Source organism: Helianthus annuus, chromosome 3 (genome assembly GCF_002127325.2).
Source record: "Helianthus annuus cultivar XRQ/B chromosome 3, HanXRQr2.0-SUNRISE, whole genome shotgun sequence".
Classification (NCBI taxonomy): domain Eukaryota; kingdom Viridiplantae; phylum Streptophyta; class Magnoliopsida; order Asterales; family Asteraceae; genus Helianthus; species Helianthus annuus.
In genome coordinates, this window is record NC_035435.2 from 171,052,793 (window position 1) to 171,079,576 (window position 26,784).

A 26,784-nucleotide genomic window follows, 5' to 3' on the forward strand; every position below is an offset into this window, starting at 1 on the left:
TCCGTAATGGTAGTAGGAGTTGGCCAATTTTGAACAGCCGCCACTTTGGATTCATCAACCTGTATCCCATCACCAGAAATAACATACCCCAAGAATAACACTTTAGGGGTCATGAACGCACACTTCTTGGTGGTTGCATAAAAACGGTCCCTGCGAAGTAAGGCCAAAACCTGCCTCACATGCACAACATGGTCACTGAAAGAAGCACTATAAATGAGAATGTCATCAAAATACACAACCACGAACTTCCCAATAAAAGGCCTAAGCAACTGATTCATCACATGCATAAAAGTACTAGGTGCGTTTGATAAACCAAATGGCATCACCAACCACTCATACAATCCTTCGCGAGTCTTGAAGGCAGTCTTCCACTCGTGACCCGGTCTAAGACGAATCTGGTAATAACCACTCTTCAAATCTAACTTCGTAAAAATACTAGCACCACTAAGTTGATCAAGCAAATCATCAAGTCGAGGAATAGGAAATCTGTACCTCACAGTAATCTTGTTGATTGCTCGACTATCAACACACATACGCCAAGTGCCATCTTTTTTTGGAGTCAATAAAGCCGGAACAACACAAGGGCTCATACTTTCACGAACGTGGCCCTTAGAAATTAACTCCTCCACCTGTCTTCGCAACTCTTCATGCTCAGCAGGGCTCATCCTGTAATGTGGTCTGTTGGGTAACTGTGACCCAGGCTCCAAATCAATATGATGTTGGATGTCACGCAAAGGTGGCAATCCATCAGGCAACTCAACAGGGAAAACATCAGAAAATTCCTCAAGCAAAGGAACCATAGCATCAGGAATTTCGACTTCCTCGGGCACTGCCTTCCCTATCAAAACGAAAACACTGTCCGTATCCTCCAACTCATCTTTAAACTGACTGATGGTCAACAAAGTACCCAACTGTTTTGCGGCTAACTGCTTGGGCTTGCTAGGAACAAGAGTGATCTTCACACCACCAAACAGAAAACTATAAGTATTTGACCGCCCGTTATGCTCTATATTACGCTCGTACTCCCAAGGTCTGCCCAACAATAAGTGACACGCGTCCATAGGGACCACATCACACACGACATCATCCTTGTACGTGGACCCAATGGAAATTGAAACGAGTGCCCTTTTAGATACCGTCACTTCACCTCCCTTTTTCAGCCATTGAAGCTTGTACGGTTTCGGGTGACTCTCTGTCTTCAAGGCCAACTTTTGAACTGCCTCTTCAGAAATCAGATTGTCACAACTCCTGGAATCGATGACGAACGTGCAAACCTTTCCCAAAATAGTACATGTTGAGTGGAAGATGTTATGTTTCAGCCAGTCATCCCCATCTGCCTTTGGTGTATAGCAAGAACGTCTAACCACCAAATTCACCCCAACATCACCGGTCACAACCTCTTCTTCGTACTCGGTTTCTTCATCGTACACTGGATTGTTTTCATACTCTTCATATTGTTCGTCCTCAGACTCGGCAAACAAGTGCCTTTTGCCAGCCCTTTTGCACTCCGCCTGACGATGGCCCGTCTCACCACAATTGAAACATCTTGGACCACTACTACTAGCCCCCTTAGAAGTAGGCCCGGTATTGCTACCCCCCGGCTTCTGTTGACTAGGCCCGCCACGAGGCGCCCCACTGCCAGACCCAACATTTCCCCCAGCAGGGGTAAATGAACCGCCCACCCGACGGTTTTGCTTCTCAAAGGCCAACGCCCGTTGGTGTGCCTCAGGAATGGTTAACGGATCAAAAAGATTCACGGCCTCCATGATTTGAACCCTTAGACCCCCAATATACCGAGAAACAAGTTGCTCCTCCGGTTCTTGAATATCATTCCTCGCAATCAACTGGTAAAACTCTGTGGTATAATCATCAACCGATTTAGCCCCCTGTTTCAAATTCTGCAGTCGCTGGTACATCAACCTCTGAAAATTATGAGGCAAAAAATTGGACCGCAAGCACTTTTTCATCTTGGTCTATGTCACAATCCTTGACTTCCCGAGCCGGTTTCGTGTTAACTTCAATTGTTGCCACCACGCAGAGGCCCTACCACGTAACCTGGTAGCGATCAAGGCCACCCGCTTATTTTCAGGCACCTCCTTGTATTCAAACACCTCCTCCACGGTAGCCAACCAATCGATGAACCCTTCTGGATTCAAACTAGACCCGTCAAATTCTGGAATATCAACTCTAATCCCAGAATCCCAACGCCTGTTACCCCCTCCACGTTCAACCCTTGGTCGCCCTTCCTGTTCGTCTTCGGAAGCCGAACCGTCACCAAATGGGTTACTAAAATCAGAACCATACCCGTCATTGGGTCCCTGCCTCCTACGATTGATCAAACCGGCCATCCGATCAGTCAACTGATTGACCACTTGATCCAACCGTTCATCCATCCTCGCCATAAGGCGCTGCTCCAACTCTCGTTCATACACTTCATCGAGAGGCCTGTTGTTGTTTCTTCTCGGAGGCATTTTGAGCCAGGAATTCGGCTCTGATACCAACTGATGCAGCGCGTGAAACGAAAAAATGAAGATTACACGTTGATTCTACGAATACCCGTGTAGCTCTTCCCCAACCCCAAATTGTAACCCCAAAGGCCACGGAATTTGAAGTGAAAAATCAGTTTTCTCAAAATTCAATTCTGAACTTTTCATTAGCTTTAGCAACATATAAATAAAGACTGAAATTCGAAACGGGCCTAAAAAAGATAACGGGCCAAACACACGGCCTAAAACAAAAAGCCCAAAATAGTTCAAAAAACATAAAACTGCAAATAAGTAATAGAAATAAGCGTTTTTTGGGGCCGGACGATGACCCAAACCGCCGTAGGCCGTTTGCAGCAAGTTGGAGCTCGTTCTCGCCTTCGAATCGCCTGGTCGCACGTCCCAAACGGACCCTTGTAGCCCAAGTTAGAGCCATTTTAGTGAAGGCCCTTTTCTTACGCGATCTTGGGCCTCCAAGTACAAAATAGCCCGTTCCTCCACACTTGGGCCCACATCAAAATAGGTTTCTTTGTTTATGTTTATATAAAAAGGAATTTATGTAACCAGATGTATCAATTGGAGACTTAATAAAACAGGGAACGTGCTTTGATTCAAGTTTCTTGTTCGCCAGTTCTATACCAATTTTCTTTCAAGAGGGGCACTCCTCTCTTAGGGGAGTGACCTCTCTTACAAAAAACCAATCAGCACGCACCACGTCAACTCCCCCCACATCTTCAATTTGATGGCGACATTCTCTCTCTCTCTCTCTCAGCATCTTCTCTCTCTCCTCTCTTTTTGTGAGGTGAACACCCACCGCTCCCCACTCGCAGCAAACACTCCCCGAAGGGTTGGCGGCGGTGTTCCCGTTCGGGGACTACACACCCCGCACCCCACCCCGAGAAATGCCCCGCTCACCCTTAAACCAAACCCAATGCAAAGTATTTAGCTTGGATTTTGGTGGAGATGACCAAGCATGCCCAAGAGATGCATTATGGAGTAGGACATTTAGGGAGTATTTGTGGGTGGAGGTGGAATTGTTTTCTTATTAAACCAAAACTCCAAAGTAACATTATCTCATTTTTTATTTTCTTTTTCCATTCCCAACAGTAACGAGTGAAAAAAGTTAAGTCCAAATTAAACCAAATTTATATTATTTTAAAAAATAATATTTTTTTCCAAGCTACTAAAAAGATAATTAATAAGGCTGTCTGGTGTGGGTTTCGGCCTTGGATAGTCGAGGATCGGCGCTGCCGGCTAGACCATTTCGCCCCCCATCGTCGTCCTGCGCGTCTACCTTTGGACGATTGAGCCGACCCACAAAAAGACAAAACATACTCACACACACCTATACATACGATATATACATTTATATTTTAGGCTCATCCTCCAATTCCTTACCTCAATCCTCTTTGCCCCATCCTCACACCCGATCTACGTGACGCTTACGTGGCGGATCATCCTCCAAGAATGGGTCATCACCATTCCGCATAGCCTAATTACTACACCTACAATCTCGCTTAAATCAAAATTCTTTACATATTCATCCTAAAAATCATGAACCCAAACCTGAACCAACCCTCGATTACGCAATTATTAAATGACGACGACAAAGATAACAACCCGAACTCATTTCAACCGAACCAACCTTGTTTAATTTTTTGGTTTTATATAACTTAGTTATTTTAATTTATTTAATTAGTTTATTTTTATTTTAATTAGGAAAAAATAAAGAAGGGATTAACTATAATAAATTGAGTATAGAAAAATAAAATGTAAAATGCGGTGATGATGAGGATATGTAAGTATGAGTAAAGATGTTATAGGATTGGAGAGAAAAATGAGTATTTTTTGTGCATCTTGTGTAAATCTGATGTGGAGCTGAGTGTATACGTTTGTGAGTGTATTTAGCCCTTTGCACTAATGATCTCCTAACTCAAAATAATTAAGGAGGAACGAATCTTAGAACCTCTTAAATATCTACTGGATTCGTTCCTCCTTCATTCTTTAAAACTGTTTTTATTTGAAGATTTATTTTTTATAACAATATTATCATTTATTGCAATTATAATTCATAACTAATGCCTTAATAATTTACAGAAATTTTATAATGTTAACAAGGAAAAAAGTCCCTGTCCAACAACCCAGCTGAACAAGAGGCCAACCCAACCCATGTTGACCTGACTGAAAAAATGACCCATAATTATATATCATATTTGATCATCACATCTTAAGTATCATATTTCATCAAACTTAGATCATTACATCTTGCAGGTGCTCTGATACTACATAAAGATTTGGATTGCTAATAAAATCTACAATGCCTAATTGCCTATGGATCGATTATGAGTCCATCTAAGAGTGCACTAAATATGTAGACATCAGGTGCAATAGCTCGCCTAAAGCAGCTTCCGAGGAGTGCAAAACCGTCTTTGGTGCGATACAACTGACAGCAACACTTGATTGCAATGATCATGGGGTATTTATCAAGAGGGACACCAAGGGAACACATTTGGTTGAAAAGGTCAAGAGAGGAAGAAAAATGTTGCATTTTATTAACAGCAGTCAACAACGATTAAACTTAAGAACGGATGGCAAAGGTCGTCTGTGTGACATTTCATGGAACAGATTCATGGCATATTCAAGTTGGTAAGTTGGTAACTTTTTCAAACATGGATCGATATGAGGATACGTTGGAATATGTCGATAACACCAGATATATCAACAACATATGGTATCAAGGTACGACTTGTTTATAAACATCAAAACAAACAGTTCAAATAGAGAGCTGGAAACTTCTGAATTCAAATATTCAGAAAAAAAAATTGGAATTATTATAAATTCCTTATTCATTCATGAGATAATCCGAGGTTTCAAGGAATGCTCACCGATTGAATTCAAAAAATATCACTATGTTGCAGAAGCCACTACTTACAGACTAGCAATCCTACTTTGAATTATGATCAACCTATGATATCCACATTGTTACATAAAAATGGAACCAGCATATATCACTGATAAACTGAGAAACATCATGTATCAAGAAACAAAAACTAAAACATAAAGAAGATCTTGCAGCTAGCTTTCATATATTAGCAAAATCTCATTAAAATACAACAAACACAAATGCCTAAGCGTTGTGAATTCATTAAATGGACAATGTCTAGAGACCAAACACATAAAATCAAATGTGAACCAAACACATGAAGACCAAATAGAATTTGGTAGAGATTTCCAGCTTTCCACATTTTGCAATTTATAATCTTCATCTTTCACTCCCAGTCGCACAAGCTAGGATCGTCCAGAAATTCTTTTGGAACTAGCTTATTGAACAACTTAAGCATACTTTTATCTAGTAAACCAGCTGCGATATGATCTATAAATAACGATAAAGTCGAAGCATCAAGTGAGTAACCTCTACCATCCATTTCCTGTAAAAGCATCTCTACATCATCATAGTGCTTGTTCTTTAAACATCCTTGGAGAAAAATACAGTAAGTAACAGTATTTGGTGGGCAGCCACTCTCTTCCATTTTAAGAAACAACAACTTTGCTTCCCCCAATAGACCTTCGCGACAAAAACCACCAATCATCACATTATATGTCCTGACATCAGGTTTCAAACCTTTAACACTTAGGCCATGGAAAAGATTCCTTGCAATGTGAAATTTCCCACATTTTCCTGCCCCATCAATGAGGATAGTGTACACAACAATATCAGAATTAAGCTTGCTATCACCCATTAACTGGAACAAAGAGAGCGCATCTTCTACTAGATGGTTGTTGCAAAGACCGTCTACAATTATTCGATAAGTGCATTGGTCTGGAATTAGGCCTTGTGCATGCATCTCATTGAAGAGTTTGCGTGCATCTACACAACGCCCAACCTGAAACAATCCTTGTAACATGGTGTTGTAAGTGACCACATTGGGTTTTAAACCTTGTCCGGTCATTTGACGAAACATTTGCATAGCCTCTTCTATATTCCGATTCTTGCAATACCCATTCAATAAACTACTGTAAGTAACAACATTAGGAACGAGACCTCTAAGTGTCATTGAATCAAAAATCTCCCTTGCTTTGATCATTTCACCTCGAAGACAGTAACCATCAATAAGTGAACTGTACGTCACTATGTTTGGAACCTCACCTCTCTCAATCATGATGTTGATAACAGCCTCAGCTTCTTCTACTTTACCTTCCTTGCAAAATGCATCAACTAATGCAGTAAAGGTTTGCACATCTGGAGAAATGTTCTCATCCTCCATTTCTTTTAGCATCTTTGAGGCCTCATCCCAACGACCCAAGTTACAAAGACCACGAATTAAAGAAGTGTAGGTGATGACGTTTGGTAGAATACCTTTGTCAGATACCATTTCTTTTAAGAGCTTCAAAGCATCATCCATCATTTTATCCTTGCAAAGACTATCAATGATGGTGCTATATGTAACAATACTAGGCTTGCAGTTTTTTTGTTCCATTAGCCTGAGCAAAGCAAGTGCTGTAACGTTATTACCGAACTTGCAAAGCCCTTTAATCATTGTGCTGTACATAACAACATTAGGTTCACAAAGTTTTTGTTTGACGAGCTTCTTGAATAACATCTCTGCTTCAAGAATCTTATCTTCAAGGACGAGTCCGTCTAAGAGTGCACTATATATAAACTCATTCGGTGCAATAGATCGTCTAAAGCAACACCCTAGGACTGCGAAACCATCTTTGGTGCGATACAACTGGCAACAACACTTGATTGCAATGCTCATAGAAAATTCATTAACAGGGACACCAAGGGAACACATTTGGTTGAAAAGATGAAGAGAGGTAGAAAAATGTTTCATTTTAGTAACAGCATTCAACAACTGAGTGAAGTGAACAACAGATGGAAGAGGGCGTCTCTGTGACATTTCATCGAATAGGTTGAGTGCATCATTCAAGTTGGTAATTTTATGAAACATAGATCGATTTGAGGAAACATCGGAATGCAAAGGTAAGTGGAAAGAAGAGAAAGGGGTTTCGGAATGAAGATGGAAGGAGGAGTTGGTGGTAAAATTACCTCGGAATTTGATGAAAGCTATGCGATTCATCATCTTCGGTAGGAGGAAACGGATCAGAAGTAGCCTTCAACCTAGCTATGAAATGTTACAAAGCATGTTCTATTTCCATTTCTACAAAACTCAAAAATTGAGTCACACACCCACATTCACATCTTTCATTTATCTTATTTTGCATTTTTCACTTTTCTCTTAAATTAGTGGAATTTTGCCGCGCGTTGTGACATAATTAAGTTCGTATCGGTTAATTTTACTATGGTTCGGTATGGTAGCGGCATTCGGTACTACAACCAAAAGATAATATTCAAAGTCGTAATATTCTAAAAATCGATATGTGCTTTACATTGATTTAAAACTATAAAACTAATATTTTTCGAAAGACAAACACATGTCATACCCGAAGATCACACAAATAACTCACTAGTATTTCTATGACAAAATTCTAAAGGATTTAAAAATATATTATCTTATATGCTAGATTATTACATGTGTTTGGAGACGAAATATTTTCTAATTTGTTTGCATGTGATGTAAAACCAATTTTTTTACCAATGAATTCTCCCTATTTCTCACATGTGATGTAAAAAAGAAATGTCATTAGATGACATTTTTATAAATACCTTTTAAAATGAGGGATGATTTATGTATTGTAGCTAAGCGCTTGGTATAGCTAAGCACTTGATCTTTTATACAAATATAATAACGTGTCATATTATACACCAGAAAGGACAACACCGTTGTAAGTCGTATTCTTTGTATCCATGAGTAAGGATTCTTGATTCAGATATAGATATAGATGATTAAAAGTAATAACTTAGAATTAGGAGTCATTTAAAAAAAATTAAAAAATAATAAATTTCAAATATTAAATTCAATAATTCACCCAACATATCCATATTATAAATACTATTTACATCTCAATGTGGCTCTAGTCTACTGTAGGTTTTCTTTTTAGGTTTTTATCTAACTAGTTATTTTCCGTCCGCACGTTGCGGCGGGGACCCAATAACTACAAAAGGCGTGTCTGCAATGCCAAAATATGGATGAGCTCGGTACTGGTAACGGGACCGAAAGTACCGATCCAGAAAATCATCGAAATTAGGTACCAACACTGAAAATGCTTGGTACAACACGGTGTGGTATTTGAAGGTAAAAATAAAAAAAAATACAGGCATGGTGCTAGACCAGTGACGAACTGAAAGTAACGATTCTAAAAACGCCAAAAGGTGGGTATCAAATTGGTACAGAAAATAATTTGGTATAGTAAATTTGGTACCGATACGATACCGGTTTGATTACAGGATTTGATACGATTTGCTCATCAATATTCTAAATATCCAAGTTAATTTTACATGCTACAATTCATTCATTACAGAAAAAGACAAAAAAGAAAGTAAAATAAATTGTTGTGTATATAAAACCTCATTCAAACGAAATACTGTTTACTTACTGTGTGTATGAAAAGTAGTCTAAACGGTGCAATTACTTGCATTGCTGCGTTGCTACAGGATTTGATGAGCTCGGTACCAACCGGTATCGAAAATACCATTACCAAAATCCCCAAAAGTGGGTACCGATACCGAATATACATGGTATGGTACGGTTCGGTACTGGTACGACACCGGTATTTGAGGGTAACAACCGGTGAATACCGGTACTGAAAATACACCGGTTTGGTAAATTTGGGATTGGTACCGGTACCCGTACCCGATACCATCTACTCATCTCTTAGTGATGTTACTATTCATTCCGTTCTAATTCTAATTTTAATTTATTAATTAATATATAGGTAATATGTTTTGTAAGTTTTAATCACATCTTTAAACTTTAAAAAAATTGTGTTCGTTAATTATTCCAATTGCCGGCATTGTACAAGTAAGTAAACGAAGTGGGCCAACACCGATTAAACAACGTCAGTATCAGTATAAATATTCATTTCTATTGTTTTTGATTGATGTAAAACATGCCTCCATATCAACATTTTTGTTTCTCTTTCGGTTTTTATAGCGAATGTTGGTATCATAACGAACCGAACCGATACCAACCAAATTCCTACCGCATAGATTTAGGGTATGTTTGGTGCAAGGTAATAGAATGGATGAGGGAATAGAATGGACGAGGGAATGGAATGAGCGAGGTAATGGAATGGACAACCGAATAAAATGAATCATTCCATCCATTGTGATGTTTGGTTACTCATTTGTGAATATAATGAAATATTACTTTGTACAATTTGATAATAAAAAAAAAAGACGAAGTAACGAAACATAATTGAATTAAAAATGACAAAAATATGACTGCCTTAATAATAATATATTAATGGTAAAAAACTTATAATATAAATATAATAATAATATATTTCTTTTTATTCCTCGAAGGAATGAACAAAAAACATCCCTCACCAAGGAATGAAATTTTTATATTTGGAAGGAGTACATTCGTTTGGAATCCTCTATTCCATTACCACATTATAACGAAACATGTTTCTTTATATTCCATTTCACCTTCTATTCCTTCACACCAAACGCTACCTTACAATTTTGAGTAAACTTCCGTTTTGCTCCCTGTGGTTTGGCCACTTTAACGGTTTTGCTCCAAACCTTTAAAAATAGCCATTTTGCTCCCTGATGTTTCGGTTTTTTTGCCAGTTTGCTCCCCGCCTCTAACTCCATCCAAATTGTTTGTGTTTCCATTTTGCTCCCAGCAGGCAGCAGGGAACAAACTGGCAAAAAAACCAAAAATCAGGGAGTAAAATGGCTACTTTTAAAGGTCTGGGGCAAAACCGTTAAAGTGACCAAACCACAGGGAGCAAAACTTTATACTATCTGTATAAAGTTCCGAGAATATATCGTTGCGACATGTTTATTTTTATGCACATAAATTTCGTTGAAATGGAGTTTTATTTGAAATAGAGTACGGTACCGGTAACATGACAAATCAAGCTTATGTTGTCGACCGAAAACATCGGTATCGATAGTATCAATTGCGTTACAAGTATTTGTTTGTTATGGTTTTTGGTCGATGTAAAACACGTTGCGACATCTTTTGGGGCTTATCATGACTTTATTTTTTAAGTTTTCCTTTCCGGTTGCTATATCGAGTGTCTGTACTATATCAATGCCGTAATGAAGCGAACCAAATGAATTTCTGTCATTAACGTTATTTTTACCATTGTGTAAGGTCACTGATTGGCTTAGAAAGGTTATACGCTTGCAAAGTATGTTGACTTGTTGACCAAATTCTTTACCTACACTGAACAAATGTGCATGTTGACACTTTACCAAGTTTATATGTGTTTGGTTATCAATACATGAACATTCGGCTTGCTACAATATTATCAAACCGTTATACTGTGGGGTATGGGGCGTGGGTTGGCTGAAAACACCCAAGCCACCACCCCGGTGGGCTTGGGTTTGGGCGTGGCCCAAGGGGCGGGAGTTTAAACCCGGACGTGGGGCGGGCTAGCGATCCTATGTGGCACATGGGCTAGTGTGTATTTTTTAATTTTTGTTTTTTTATTATTATTTTAATAAACTGCCAAGCCACGCGGGCTAGCCACGCCCCGCCATACCCCACGGACACGTCACTCACCGGCGGGGGGGCTCGAACTCCACATGTCAACTCATGTCCCCAACCCCCGCCCCACCATACCCGACAGTCTTAGTAAAATATCAAAAGTAACCTTTAGGAAGTGACTAGATTTTAGAAATATCTGCATTTTTTTATAGCACATCATTGTTGGGTTTGCAACATAAGCATGACTGGGTTCAACTGATTCTGCATCATGTCCTTTCTGGCTAATATTGCTTCTAAACTCTCATCATTCATGTATCTTTTCAGACATCTTGCTTATGAATGATGACTTGCGAAGCTTGAGATTTCCGACCGGGAGCGGAAGTCACCAGACCTAAAAAAAAATTATAAAACCGGGGGGTCGAAAACGGATATACCCAAAATTTTCTATACGAAAAACTACCTACTCTCCACTACTAAGCGAAAAGTTCGGGGGGGTCGGCCACCCCCTCCCGCCCCTTCAAGCTTCGCCCATGATGATGAGAATTCAGAAGCAATGTTAGCCAGCAGCACAAAGATAATGGCTAATGTTGTATTTAACTCAACCTAGCAAATAAAACTGATAAACTGTGAAATATCATGTCTCAAGAAATGATATTGCAGATAACTTTCATCAACAAGCAAAATATCACAAACACAGATGTGAATTCATTAAATGCAGAATATCTGATGACCAAACACATGAAAACCACATGTCAAGCAACCAAACACATGATAACTAATAAACCATGTGAATAGGTTCAATAACTGACATACATAACTGGGATTCTGTAACATTTCGATATGTTACATTTGTAACAATTTTCATTCTTAACCTCTGTAGTTGACACTCACTAGGTTTGACTATAAAAAAGTCAAAAATGCACTCAAAACCCTAAAATCAAATAAGCTTCAACAACAAACAAATCTAAGCAAACCCCTTAAATCTTAAAGCATCCAATCAACTACCATTAACAGCTCAAACACATTCTCCTACAAAAACAATATAAATCACATTCTCAAACCCATGTTACATAAACAAAGAAACCCATCAATCCAACACACAGAATCAACAAATAGCTAAACCCTGAAGAAAAGATCCAAACTTTTTAGGTTTTATAAATACCCAACTGAGAAAAACCATGAAATCAAGCAAATAGAGTGACAAATTAAGACGGGTATTTGCTAAAACTTACAGAAAATCAGTACACGTGAGAAAATGAGCATGAAATTGAGCTTCTGAGCTTCACTTTCCCTCGTGCTTGATGGGTTATTGTCGCCCTTCAAGAAATATGAATTTATTGTAACAAATTTGCAAAATAATAAATGAGTGAATTTAAAGAAAGATTGTCATAATTTTGTTGAGAAAAAGAAGGCGGTGATGAAACGGGAATATATAGAGCAAGCAAGTAGTTTGGTTGCAGCTGTCTATTTATTTATATGCCAAGAGCCCCACAAAAATATATAGTGTGTAGATGAAATATATGTTTGTTATTTTGGAAAATCACTAAAATAGCTAGGACCACGCCGTTATTTCAATACTAGCCAACTGACACCTCTCCACGAGCTGGTACCGTTCACTGACACGGCTTAAGGAGTTCTTTCAACGCAAACCAATTGTGATGCGGGTGAACCCGGTCTGGAATGGGATCCCGGTTGAAGATTACCCGAAGATTTGGATAATATTTTATTCCTTAATTATCGAGTCTTTTATTAGTTATCGTATCTTTTATTTATTTTGTTTATTCATGTTTATCTCTAAGATTTTTTAGTTTCTAGTATAAATAGGGGTCTAGGTTTTATTATTTAGTTAGCTTTTGATTTGATTATTAGTAAAAAGAACAATGTTCTTGAACCTTTTTGGTTCTTTTTATCGTCATTGATTATCAATTGTTCTTGAGCCATTTGATTGCACGCGAAACTGCATCGGGTGGTATCAGAGCTATGGTTTTATGATGCGGGTGAACCCGGTCTGGAATGGGATCCCGGTTGAAGATTACCCGAAGATTTGGATAATATTTTATTCCTTAATTATCGAGTCTTTTATTAGTTATCGTATCTTTTATTTATTTTGTTTATTCATGTTTATCTCTAAGATTTTTAGTTTCTAATATAAATAGGGGTCTAGGTTTTATTATTTAGTTAGCTTTTGATTTGATTATTAGTAAAAAGAACAATGTTCTTGAACCTTTTTGGTTCTTTTTATCGTCATTGATTATCAATTGATCTTGAGCCATTTGATTGCACGCGAAACTGCATCAAATTGGAACACGACACGAGTCCGACAAACTTCTGAAACGGCTTAATATGCTGAAACGGCTTGATATACTGAAACGGCTCCAATCAGATGAACCGGCTTGGGTCACCTCAGACGTCTCGAACAGTGCCTGTGACGGCTTGAGCACTTGCCGGAAACGGCTCGGCTTGAGCACCACCGTAAACCACCACCACCCTCACCGAGCACCACCACCCTCCACCCACCACAACCACTACCCAGATTACTATAGATGCGGCGGAGTTTGTTGAGTTTTTTATTGTGAAACGGGTGGTTGATGATGAGTTTGTTGAGTTGATTGAGTTGCTGAACGACGATAAAGACTTGAACTTCGATCTGCACATATGCTTCATGGAGGTGAGGGTTGTGGAGGGTGGAGGGTGGTGGTGGTGCTCGGTGAGGGTGGTGGTTGGTTGCAGGGTGGTAGTGCTCTGTGAGGGTGGTGGGAGGTAAGGGTGAGGGTGGTGGTGGTGCTTGGTGAAGAAGATGAAGACCGAGAGTAGGGTGGGAGTGGTGAAGAAGAAATAGGGAGATGAGAGAGAGAGAAAGAGAGAGAGAAAGAGAAAGAGGAGATAAAAAAAAGAAATAGGTTTATGTCTTGAGCCGGGTTGTAATTCGTGAAACGACATTTTATGGGATGTCAACGGGCTATTTTTGAAATTTTGACAAAGTCTTGGCTAAATTCGTGATTTTCCCTTGTTATTTTCTTCACTAGAAAAAAAAAGAAAATATTATGAATGTTTAATAGATGTGTTTTTAAACGGTTGTTGTGTAGTGATCGAATACGATTAAGAGTAAAATGAGAAACTTAAAATGATGTTTAAAAGTCTGCATTCTTTTTAGGATAAACAAGAAAAGAAAGGTAGATATTTTTTTTAACTAACAGGTCTTTGGCTTAATGATATCATGTGTGTAAAATAGTACCATTTGAGGTGGTGTAAGCAGGTTCTAAAAAAGTGTATGTGGAGGGCCGAGTTGAACCGGATTCTTACCGGTGATGCTTTGCCTAAGTGTAACATTGTTGTGGAGAACCAAAGGTGTTTGTTTTATGATCAAGCGGAGGAGTGACGTGCTTTAAAATATACATATTTTTATATAAATATTCCTACACTTTTGAATAGCTTAATGATCGTTTGTTATTAAATTCCATTCATAACTGATTCATATTTAAAGTTGAATGATTTTTAGTAAAATGAGCTAAAACGATCAAGTTGGAGCTAAAATAAATATTAGTATTCATCAATCATAAATAAAGTTGTATAACACATATTTACAATTAGTAATGCATGTAGTATGATAGGTAAATATGCTAGTGTTTGGTTTTGGATACTAAATGAGAAAAATACATGATTGACATTTGGTTGTAGGTGTGCTCGAGAAACAGGAAATAATAAAATATCAAAAGAGATTAAAATGGGTCATGACAAATAAAGAGAAGAGAGGCATAGGGGGTACACCTATTATTGTTTTCGAAATCCAAGATATACATAGAGCAATTGTTATTGTTTTCGAAAAAGGAGAGTTAGACAGAAGACATTAGTGGGCCGCCAAAATCACAGCATGTTTACGTGGAAAAGGGTATTGGGCTTTGAATGGTAATTAAATTAAACTAGGGTTAAAGATCCGCCCGCGTTGCGGCGCGGGTGCATCGTAAACATTGAATAGATTAGTCCAAACATTATATGATGCATTAACCATATGAAAACACACATTTCGACGTATCTAGTTGAACTCAGTGTAACCTGTATAAGCATTGTCATTGGATCAAACGTAAAGTAAATGAAATTCATATCGAACAATAACTTGAATTTATACGAAAACGTACATAAAAATATGCACGTAAAAATTGTTTCTTTAAACGAAAACGTATTATATTTGACTTGACTCGTCTATAAAAAAAGTTTACGTCGGAATGTAAAAGAAATCATATTTATACATACCCGTACATAAAATATGCACGTAAAAATAGTTTTTAAGTGAAGGAAGTATAGGGGTAAACCGAAACAAAATATTAGTAAAAAAAATTAATAGGTTAAAACCGTTCGTAAAACCGTGCCAAGTAGCACCAATGCAACAACGGCATCGACTCTCAACATCGTAAAAATAAAATAGATAAAATGGTAAAAATTACACTGAACGAAAAGGAGACTAAAATTGTTGAACCATACACACCCGTTACAGTGTGTTAATGCGAAGAAATTAACCGGAAACGTAAAACGTAGAAAATAACAACTTAGTTGATCTAGGACCCGCCCATTGCGGTGAAGTTTTCAAAAGGGAAAAAATGGACGCGTTGCGACGGGTCTGTCAAATATGAGAAAATAGAGCAAAAACGTTGAAACTCACATGCACGTCACTACATGTTAACTCGCAAAATTTAGAACGAAACGTAAAACGAAAAACTTGCGAAAGATAAAAAGTATGGGGACCAAAGTTGTAAATAATAAAGTGTTGTGTTAAATTCAAAAGATGAAAAGTTTGAGTTAAAAGTAAAAATTCAAATGGGTTAAAATGAAAAAGATAAAACTTTAAGGTTGAAAGTGGAAATCAAGTAATGGGTTAAAATTTAAAAGATAAAAGTTTAAGGTAGAAAGTGGAAAATCAAATTTTTTTTTTGAAAAAAGCCCAAAGCATAGAGTACAAGTGATGATGCATAAGAAAGTTGTAAATTTATATATGGGATAATATGTATTGATGATATCTAAAAACCCTACTCAGCGACATACATATATACTTTGAACGAAAAAGAAAGGGGACATAGACAATAACAGAAGGTGACGGCTGAACAGTTCTACGAACAAGAAAGGGCGATCAAGACAAGAGAAAAGAAAAGGATTGGTTCGGGTTCAAGCCGCGATCAAGATTAAGTCCGGGTTTGATATTTATTAGTATTCAATTTTGTTAAGACTTTGTGTTTTCAGATTTGATACTATGTTTTATTTATTATTTGAGACTTATTTCTTTTTAATGACTATGATTCTTGGCTAATCTTTCATGCTACCTGGGTTTAGATGAACTTGATGATTGTAATGGATTTTGACATGATTATAGTTATTTGATGTGATTTACATAACTTTTCTTTGATATTGATCTTGATATTGCATATTGGTATGTTTTGGTTATTTTATTAGTCAATAAATTCAGCGGTTTAGGCACGTAGAAATTCCCCCTAGACTTAGGTGTAACACCCCGTGTTTTCCAAAAGTCAAAGTCAAAGTCAAGTGTTGACTGTTATTGGAATTAAAGATTAATAAAGATTAATTTCATTTTAGTTTCATTTTGATTTTCGTATTATTTGGAGTAAGTGTTGTATAATCAAACTAATCGACCGATAATCGAACTGTGAATCAACGACCGACTGTGAATGATAGGAAGTAACAACGCAATAAAGCTAGTCAATCAATAATCAAGCTAATCAAATCAATCATCAAACTCTAGTGTGGGGATTTTAGTACTTTTTATACGTGTGTGTGTGCCTTATGTGTTACTTGTGCATGTTTACTTATATGTTAAAGTGTGTGGTGAATCAATCAAATCAATCAAGACTCAAAGGTGAATCAAACTCAATGGAAATCGAACCCGAAATGGTTGTAAGGATGCTTGTATGTAGATATAGTAGTTGGAACTAAAAGTAATTTGATTAGGAATTCTATCATTCTCAAATCATCGTTCATCGAACTCGAAATATCGAAAATCGTCGCGAAACACTCTAAACCAGGCAAGCCGATCGAACAGGGCAACCTGATCGAACAGGCAAGCCGATCGAACAGGGCAACCTGATCGAACAGGCTAGCCGATCGAACAGGCTGTTCGATCGGGCAGCTGCTCGATCAGGGGTGCTGTTCGATCAGCTGACCCTTTCCTCTTTTGGAAGCCTATAAATAGGGCTGTCTTTGTCAACCTTTCCACTTTTGGAAAAGCTCTGACCGACCAGCCTCTTCTTCTCACTAAATCTCAGATTTCTCTCAAACCGGTAAGTATTTCGCTCTAATCCTTGTACGTTTTTGTTCATTAATCGATTCTTCATCTTTCTATCTTTCAAAATCTGAATTTCATCCATGAAATCACCAAGATCTAGGTGTTCTTGAGTGATGTCATCATGGTGTTCTTGGTGTTCATCAAGAACTTCATGTTCTTGACTTCATTCAACCATGAATAAGCTAGATCTAACCGATTTCCACATCAATAACTTAAAATCTTCCAAAGATCTTAACATTTCACGGTGGAAAAGGATTGGAAGATGGGTTTTCATCTATCTTTCAACTCTTTTACACTCAAAAAGGTGAAAACGAAGCTCGAACCGATTTATAAATCAATCTAAACAAACACATGGTTCAAGATTCGGGTTCTACCGAGAGATATACCGATTCCGGGTTAAATGTTAAACTTAGGTTCCAAACCGTCTCTGACCGAGTTTGGGTGATTCCTGCTCGAGTCAGTAGACTAAGTAGGGACTTCAGCTTTGTGATTCAACTCGTAGTCAAAATATCTCTAAAACATCAACAATTAACGGGTAGAAACAAGTGTTAAGTGATAGGTTAACCGAATCGAGAAGCTGGCCGAACGGCTAGGCTGTTCGATCGAACAGCCCAACCGAACGACTATGCCAGCCGATCGGCTAGGCTAACCGATCGACTAGCACTTAGACCCACCAACTCACAAAGTGTAGTATTGACGAGGTACTGTTCGATCGACTACGCCACTCGATTGTAATCATTACTGCTCGGATCATGAGATACTATACTTTAAAACACTTAGACTTTTTTAAACATTGGAATGTCATCCGATCGAGCATGCTAACCGATCGAGTGACATCTTGCCAAGTCTGCAATGCTAACCGATCGGTTGGGCTAACCGATCGAACAGCTGTTCGATCGGCCAACTTGAAAGGTAGTACAAACCATCATACACAAACACATCCTTCTCATCAAAGGAAGAAACAATCCACTTGAAGGAACCAGCCGATCGAGCCAGCCGGCCGATCGAATGGATGTTCGAACGGACTTTCAAACCAACCGAACAGCCCACTCGATCGAACTGCTGTCCGATCGAATGGCCTACTCGATCCAAGTACATTGTTTACTTTTTCCGCGTTACTCATCGTTGTGTTATCGAACTATTCAGGCTAACTTATTCTCAGTGCTCCCTTCAATCCACGATCAACCATTGTGAGTATACTCGATCCCTTTTTGCTTTCAGCACTTTTGGGTGTTACATACGTAATCTATCAAATTCACAAACAACACAAACTATTTGAACGCTAACCTACTTGCATGTATTACTTGTCTAAATGATTGCTGTTTATTATGTTTACACGTGGAGTGCTATCTACCTGCTTTAGCAACGTAGTACTATAGTTTGGACTCAGCACCCGTTCACACGGGGGTTGCTAAGGACAATTACTTGCATGGATTACGGTGGTAATCATGTATTGCGAACTGTCTCGGACAGTCAACTCGAAGTCGTTGGTATCGATGGTCCCATGTTGATAATTTACATGCATCGTTTGCCCTTGTGTACGTGCTTGGTTATGCGTAAATTATTCGAACTCTATATGCTATATCAAACTTGTGTACTCACCTTTACATTATATGTATTGACTTTTATTTTAACGTATGTGACAGGTGTTTAAGCTACTAGCGTGCTAGGGAAGCGAGGCAATAATAAACTTCTAGGAGCCTGTGACCTTAGGACAGTGTCCACGTGCCTGCTCCAGGGCCATAATTATCTGTAGATCTTGTACTGGCACCTGTAGTCAGTAAGATTTACGGATAGCCGTCTAGAAGTCTTAAAACAATATTCACTTTCGGTCTGTAATAATTAAGAATTTGAGTTGTCGGAACAGTTCCCATATTGTTTAGTTGATTTCTATGATAACTTGTTATTATTTGGGACACGGTATGGGACGTGTTATATAACTGAATTGTATGATAGTTGTTGTGGAAACTTCTGAACAATCTGTTTCGCTCAGTGCCGCGCCCCGATGATTCCGCCATCGGTTGGGGTGTGACAGATTGGTATCAGAGCCATAACTATAGGGAATTAGGTTAGACACGATCTAGTCCGGATCGCTGTCTTAGAGACCTAGACTATAGTTAGGAACCAAGAGACCAAGTTTATGTGCTTATTTTATGATTCCTTCTATTCTATCATTACATCCGAACTCCGAGCCAAATTTCGTAAATTGGACGGGATTAGGAGTGAAACCCGCAAATTCCTGCCTAAATGACAAATTTTTGCCAATTACTTTGTGCAAATTTCTATCAACAAACGGGGGAGAATTATACCAAATTAGGGCTGAAACCCGTAATTTGATGAAAACTTTCCTCTAAAATTTCCTTAAAACAAGGAAGAAATTGCTGAGCTAGGGGTGAAACCCTAACCTTGGCAGTTATTCCAACTTTAATTTTATCTCGCCAAGGCAATTGACGGACTCCAACGACCTGAACTCACGAGTATGACCTAGAATGCGCATGCATAATGCCCAAGAATCGAGGCAGAAACATGTCCCCTAGAGTCGAAAGTGACGACAAGTCAACTGTGAATAGTTAAATTGCCATGGTTAGTCAAAGTCTAGTAGCCGCAGACAATCCATTTTCCGATTTTGAGTGTTGTTTTGTTGAATTTATATGATTTACCTGTTTACGTGTTTTAAAATTTGTTGGTTACTCCATTTGTTATCAATCTGCGTGACTTTGTTGCTATCCTATCTCGATTCGAATCCCTGTTGATGTGATCTAAACGAAACCAGTATGCTACGCTACGCCATACTAAGCTACTCGATGTGTTGTATGTGACCGCTATATTCAAAACTTAGAGGTAGTCAGGAAACTAAGTGTGCTACTAAGTACTGTTAGGAGGAATTACGTGACATTAACTACCTCTGTGATAAAAATGCGTACGTGTTTAGGAAATTAAGTGCCCTATTTGCTTAATTGCTTATGTGCTCTAATTGCTTCTGTGCTTATGTGCCTCTATGATTATGTGCTTATGTGATTATATGTGTTACGTGACGAGAGATGCGACGTGATTCTAAGCTTTAGAGATCTAAGAACGTGTGAGACTCGAATTCGTTGTGTTGAGCCTGCGACGATGTCTATTGCAGACCATGTCGTCATCTGGACAACCTAGATCACGCTCGCGTCTTACCCGCCAGGAGAAAAGAGATCGACGTCTGGCTGCAATCATCTCTAAGACCGTGGCGAAGGCCGTGAGTGAGGTTTATGAGAACGCCAGCAAATCATCTGAGATGTCACAAGCTGATGCTCCGAAAGAATCCAGCAAGACTGCTTTTAGCTTCAAGCAATTTAAGGCATGTGGGCCAAAAGAGTTCACCGGCGAGGATGGTCCAACGGCTATGTTTCACTGGTTTGACTCGATAGAAGTCACCTTTCGTCAAAGTGGATGCCCAGATAATCTCCGGACTCTCAATGCTACTGGCGTCTTCCAGTCCCGTGCTTTGGACTGGTGGACTGCTGAAAGAAACAAGCGCGGAAACGACGCAGCCTATGCTCTGTCATGGAAGAAGCTGAAGGAAATCATGATCGAAGAATACTGTAGGTCCCTTTTCGCGGAGGATGACGAACCTAAACCTTGTTATACAAACCTACTAGCGAGTGCGGAATCCAAGCTAGCAAGCAAACCGAGTTAGTAGCAAGTAGAGAAACAAACACACAAAGATTCACCGATTAACACTAGTCGTATTAATGCAATGAGGGTTCGGTTACAAGCTCAATGTTTACAAATCTAACATGTAAACTCTCAAGTGTGTGAGTGTGTGAGTTCTGGACAGAATGCTCTCAACACTCTCTATCTCTCGGTGCAAAATGGCAGAACTCTCTAACACTCAACACATGCATGGGTATATATACCCAGCTCAGCAGGTCTGCTCGAAGGATTCGACAGATGGTCCGAAGGATCATCTGTCGACCACATGTTACACGAAAGATCAGCATGGACCTCGAAGGATCATCCTTCGAGGTCTAATGGTCGAACCATGGTCGAACCATATCTTTCGATCACCTCGAAGGATCAGGTGTATCCTTCGAGGCTATCCTTCGATCAGAACATCTTTCAAATGTTGTCCAAGTCAAACCGGAGGATGGTTGACTTGGTCAACTTACAGACTACTAAGGACATCGTTTACATACAGACCCAATACAGACAAAGTACAGACACAAGTGCACCAACAAACTCCCCCTTGGCTGTAGCTTTGTCTTTGATCTCTAAGCTTTGTCTTGTTCTTCTAAAAGTGTAGACTCGTCTTGAACTTCGACGGTCTTTGGTCTTCAGGTCTTCAAGACTCTGATGTCCTTTCAAGTCTTCAATGTCGGAGGATCTTCAAAGTCTTCACGTCTTGAAAGCAGAGAGTGTATCAACAAACTACCCGTATCATGTAGGAAGTGTGTTGACAAACTCCCCCTTAACATAAGCTCCCCCTTGAGTTATGCTCGTGAAATACTTTAACTTTATGAAGTAAGATCCTTGAGGTGATGATGATGGCCAGCGGCAACTCGATCATCTTCATTCATTGAGTGCCTTCGTGTCTTCATTCCAAAGCTCGTCAACGACCATGTTCTCCTAGCCTTTAGAATCTGCACATGCAAGAAATCTAAACGCGTAATGAGAACAATTGCTTGGAATATAGTATAAACAAATGACACACGAATGACCATGTCATAATCAAACACCGTCCGACAGTTTGAAAGTTTAATAAAATTTGTCAATTTTAGTTTTTAACTTTCAAAACATGCAAATTTCGACCTTTTATGAAGATTTAGTCAGTTCGGTTTTCAGTCAGGTTTCAGGTAACGAAGACTTGAGCTCCAACATCGTACGATCGAAAATAAAGCAGAAATAAAATCTTTTTGGCTTTTATAAAGTTTATATTAAAACAAGCCTAAAATCTTTTTGGTATTTTTGAAATTAAAAGACAACAATTTAAAATCCTTTGAGTGTTATCAAACGACATCACCGCTAATGTCGTGCTGATATGCACCAAACGACGAAACTGTTTAAAAGAAATAATAAAAGTTAAACAGTAAATAAATAAATATATACAAACATTCTTTTTGCGAGTTTCGAGGGTAAGAGAATCATATCAGTGTACGGTCATGCCAAAACACTCTTGTTGTTCAGTTAGTTAACATTAAGATAAGCATCCTATAACAATTATCGGTATTGTTGTCCACTTAAGCTCAACTTATCAGATGTAATCATGGCGAGGGGATACGTTAAGGTATGATTTATACTTACCGACCGGTGTTCATCCACATCACGACACATTCCCGTATCAAGGTATGCACGAGTGTTCATCTTACCGGTGAGTATACCGATTATCATCTGTTTGACCGTATAAATTGTGAGATACTCACTTATTTTGATTTGAAAACAAGTCCTATGTGATATAATCACTTATTGATGAGGAACTTGATTTTCGTATGCATGAGGGCACAGGTGCAAGTCCGTGAACAGGTCAGTACTTCCGTACAGCAGAGAGACGAACTTGACACCCGGATAAATGTGATATTTTATCACTTATTTGTATGGACATGTGATTGTTTATCACTTATTGAGGTCGAATGCAGTATGCAATATGTACACGTATGTATAGTATCATGGAAGATCTAGACTTGCGTCCCCGTTATTTTTCGGTAAAAGATACAACCATGATACCCAGATGATAAGCAGCATAAAGACCGAATATCTCAGAACCTCGGCAATCTATCAAACGAAATTTCGGTACTAAGACCATATGCCAATGAATGGTTCCCACCTGATCTTCAGTCGATTAAGATTTATATCACCCTGCACACTTTAAAATGATTGTGAGCCTACCGATACATCTTATATAGAGCTGCTTATCGTTTTGCATTTAAGGTTTAAAGAGGTTTGGATAGACCACTGATGTACTATCATTTTCTCTTTTGCTCGCCAGGAAACTCATTTTTGATTTTCTATTGTTTTTGTGTTTTTGAAATTTTTCAATGTTTTTGGATTTTCTGATTTTTGGATTTACTCCCCCTAAAATCAATAAACTAAGATAAATTTAAAACACAAAGATATTTACAAAAATGATTTTCCGATGTTGGTTACTCTTGCTTGACCTTAATGCCATTTACCAATAATAAGAAGTCAAATCTTGATTTGTCAAATGCTTTGGTAAATAAGTCGGCACGTTGGTCATCGGTGTGGACCTTAACAACATCGATTAGCCTTTTCTCAAAGCAATCACGTATGAAGTGATATTTGATTTCGATGTGTTTGGTCTTTGAATGCTGCACAGGATTTCTAGTGATATCTAAAGCAGCAGAATTATCAACGTAAATAGGAGTAGTTAGGAATTCAAAACCGTAGTCCCGCATCTGTTGTTGGATCCAAAGAACTTGGGAGCAACAACTTGAGGCAGCAATGTATTCAGCTTCGCATGTTGATGTAGCTACACACGTCTGCTTCTTGCACTGCCATGTGACTAGGCGATTTCCTAAAAACTGACATCCAGCCGTTGTGGACTTGCCGTCGATTTTACATCCGCCAAAATCAGAATCACTGAATGCTACCAATTCAAAGTTATTATCCCTAGGATACCACAGACCGGTGTCCGGGTAAGCCTTCAAATAACGAAAAATCCTTTTAACAGCAGCAAGATGTGAGGCCTTCGGGTTAACTTGATATCTGGCAAGCAGGCACGTCGGGTACATTATGTCTGGCCTTGATGCTGTGAGGTACATGAGAGATCCGATCATGGCGCGATAGATAGAAGGGCTAACAGCTTCTCCCTTCAAGTCTGGAGTAATTCCGTGATTAGTTGGCAATGGGGTACCAATGGGCGTTGCATCAGACATCTGGAACCGGCTCAAGATGTCACCAACATATTTAGTCTGATGGATGAATATCCCAGACTCCGTTTGTTGTACTTGTAGGCCCAAGAAGAAGGTCATTTCCCCCATAGCACTCATCTCGAATTTATCCTGCATAATGCGCTCGAATTCCCTACACAAGACATCATTAGTAGAACCAAAAATAATGTCATCAACGTATACCTGTACCAGAAGAAGATCTCCATCTTGTTCCTTGATGAAAAGAGTACAGTCGATAAGACCTCTGCGAAAACCGTTCTCCAGCAGATAGTGTGATAAGGTTGCATACCAAGCTCGAGGTGCTTGATGAAGACCATAAAGAGCTTTGTTGAGCAACCAAACCCGATCGGGATGGATAGGATCTTCAAAACCTGGAGGCTGTTCGACGTACACCTCTTCTTCAACCACACCATGTAAAAATGCACTTTTCACGTCCATCTGATAAACCTTGAATCCTTTGAAGGACGCATAGGCTAGAAAGATTCGAATTGCTTCGAGACGTGCCACTGGTGCATAGACTTCGTTGTAGTCGATCCCTTCAATCTGACGAAAACCTTGAACGACTAAACGAGCTTTGTTTCGGATAACAACTCCGCGGTCATCCTTTTTGCATTTGAAAACCCAACGGGTACCAATCTTCTTGTATCCAGCAGGTTTCTCTACTAGTTTCCAGACACCCAGCTTCTGGAATTGTTGCAGTTCTTCCTGCATTGCTTCAACCCAAGCATTATCTTTCAAGGCTTCTTTCCACGTTCTTGGTTCTTCTTGTGAGACATAACACGCGAAGGACCAATCGTTTTGTTGCCCGGATTCTCGAATAGCTGCATACAAGCCTGCATTGTTGTTGTTTCGCAACATGTTTCTTGTTTGTACGCCACTTTGCACATTTCCAATGATGTTTTGTTGAGGATGGGTATTATGAATCCTTGTTTCTGGATTGTCTGGAACTGGAACATTTATACCCAGGTTGTTAAGATTAAGATCAACAACCAATTCAAGACCCGGAATTGACGAAGAGGATGATGCAGTAGTCTCAGCTGTTCTATGTGTTTCCACTGGAGGAGTACCCTCTGAAGTACCATGAACTGCTGTTGTAGGAGCTTCTTGATCTGCATCTAGAAATTCATCATCCTCTGAAGATTCGTTCAATTCGTTAGCATCATGAAAATCCTCATTGTTGAGAGTATTGTTGTTCACCGAAGAGGATGGTTCTTGATTCACAAGAATTGGACGAACCACCGGTGAAACTGTTGCATTGTCACTCTCGAAAAACATCCTAGCCGCAGCATTTTCTTCAACGGCTTCAACATTGATCGAATTGAAGAAGTCATCGTACTCAAACATCCAAGGTTGACCCGGATTTTTGACTGGCAAGGTGTGCCTTTGTACTCTGACCTCAGACCATTCCTCGATCCTTTTAGTCTCTAGATTCCAGACTCGTAAGTTGGGAGTGGCATACCCAAGAAAGTATCCATCAATTGCTCTTGCCCCAAACTTTCCATTAGGATCGATGATAGTGCATGGAGCTCCAAACGGTTCTAGATAAGACAAATCTGGTTTCCGTTTTTGAAGAAGCTCAAAGCAGGTCTTGTTGTGCCTTTTGACTGTAAGGACTCTGTTCAATGTGTAACATGCAGAGGCCACAGCTTCAGTCCAGAATGGAATGGGCAACTGTGACTCTACCAACATTGTCCTAGCAGTCTCGATCAATGTGCGGTTCTTACGTTCAGCGACACCATTTTGTTGAGGAGTATAGGCTGCACTAAACTCATGAAGAATACCCTTTGAAGTGCAGAACTCCACCATGGAATGATTTTTAAATTCAGTACCATTGTCGCTACGTATCCGCCTAACCTTCAACTTATACAAATTCTCAATCTGAATGATCAAGTTTTTGATGATGCCAAAGGTTTCACTCTTGTGTGCCATGAACGCAACCCAAGAAAATCTTGAATAATCATCAGTAACCACGAGGCAGTATTGATCACCCCGAATACTCTTGTGCTTGACAGGACCGAACAAATCCATGTGCAAACGTTCAAGAGGAACTGCCACTGTGTTGATCTTCTTTATAGGGTGCTTCTTCTTTGTTTGCTTTCCTTTCTGGCACGAAACACAGACGTCTTGAAGATGGAAATTTTTGAGAGGTACACCATTCACCAATTCATTTGAAACCAAATGATTCATTTTGCGTAAGTGAATGTGACCCATTCGTCTGTGCCAAGAGATAGTGTCTTTTTCAGTGGCTTTTGAAACGAAACAAGTTGCTTGTGCAGACGTAGTAATAGCCTGGCTCATGTCAAGGACGTACAAATCATTTATCCTTGGAGCCGACAAGAGAATCCATTCTTTTGGAATTTTGAAGCCGGGTTTCAGCACATAACATCCATTAGCATCAAAGTGTACTGAGAACTGCTTGTCACAGATTTGAGAAACACTAAGAAGATTGTGATCAAGTTGTTGCACAAAATTGATCTTGTCAAAGCTGACAATCCCGTTAGATATCATTCCTTCTCCCGTAATGTATCCACCTTTATCTCCAGCAAAAGCAACATAACCTCCTCTAA

General features: G+C 39.1%; 1 protein-coding gene across 1 annotated transcript; it reads right to left on the reverse strand.

Moving 5' to 3' along the window:
- Window positions 1-5,752: 5,752 nt before the first annotated feature.
- On the reverse strand, window positions 5,753-7,593 carry LOC110944876 (putative pentatricopeptide repeat-containing protein At1g12700, mitochondrial). Its single transcript, XM_022186522.2, has one exon. It carries the CDS (start codon window positions 7,565-7,567, stop codon window positions 5,753-5,755), a length of 1,815 nt encoding a protein of 604 aa, XP_022042214.1. The 5' UTR covers window positions 7,568-7,593.
- Window positions 7,594-26,784: the final 19,191 nt, after the last annotated feature.

Bases quoted from the DNA above. Each gene is read 5' to 3' on its own strand.
- LOC110944876 (XM_022186522.2), bottom strand. From the start codon at position 7,567: ATGATGAATCGCATAGCTTTCATCAAATTCCGAGGTAATTTTACCACC.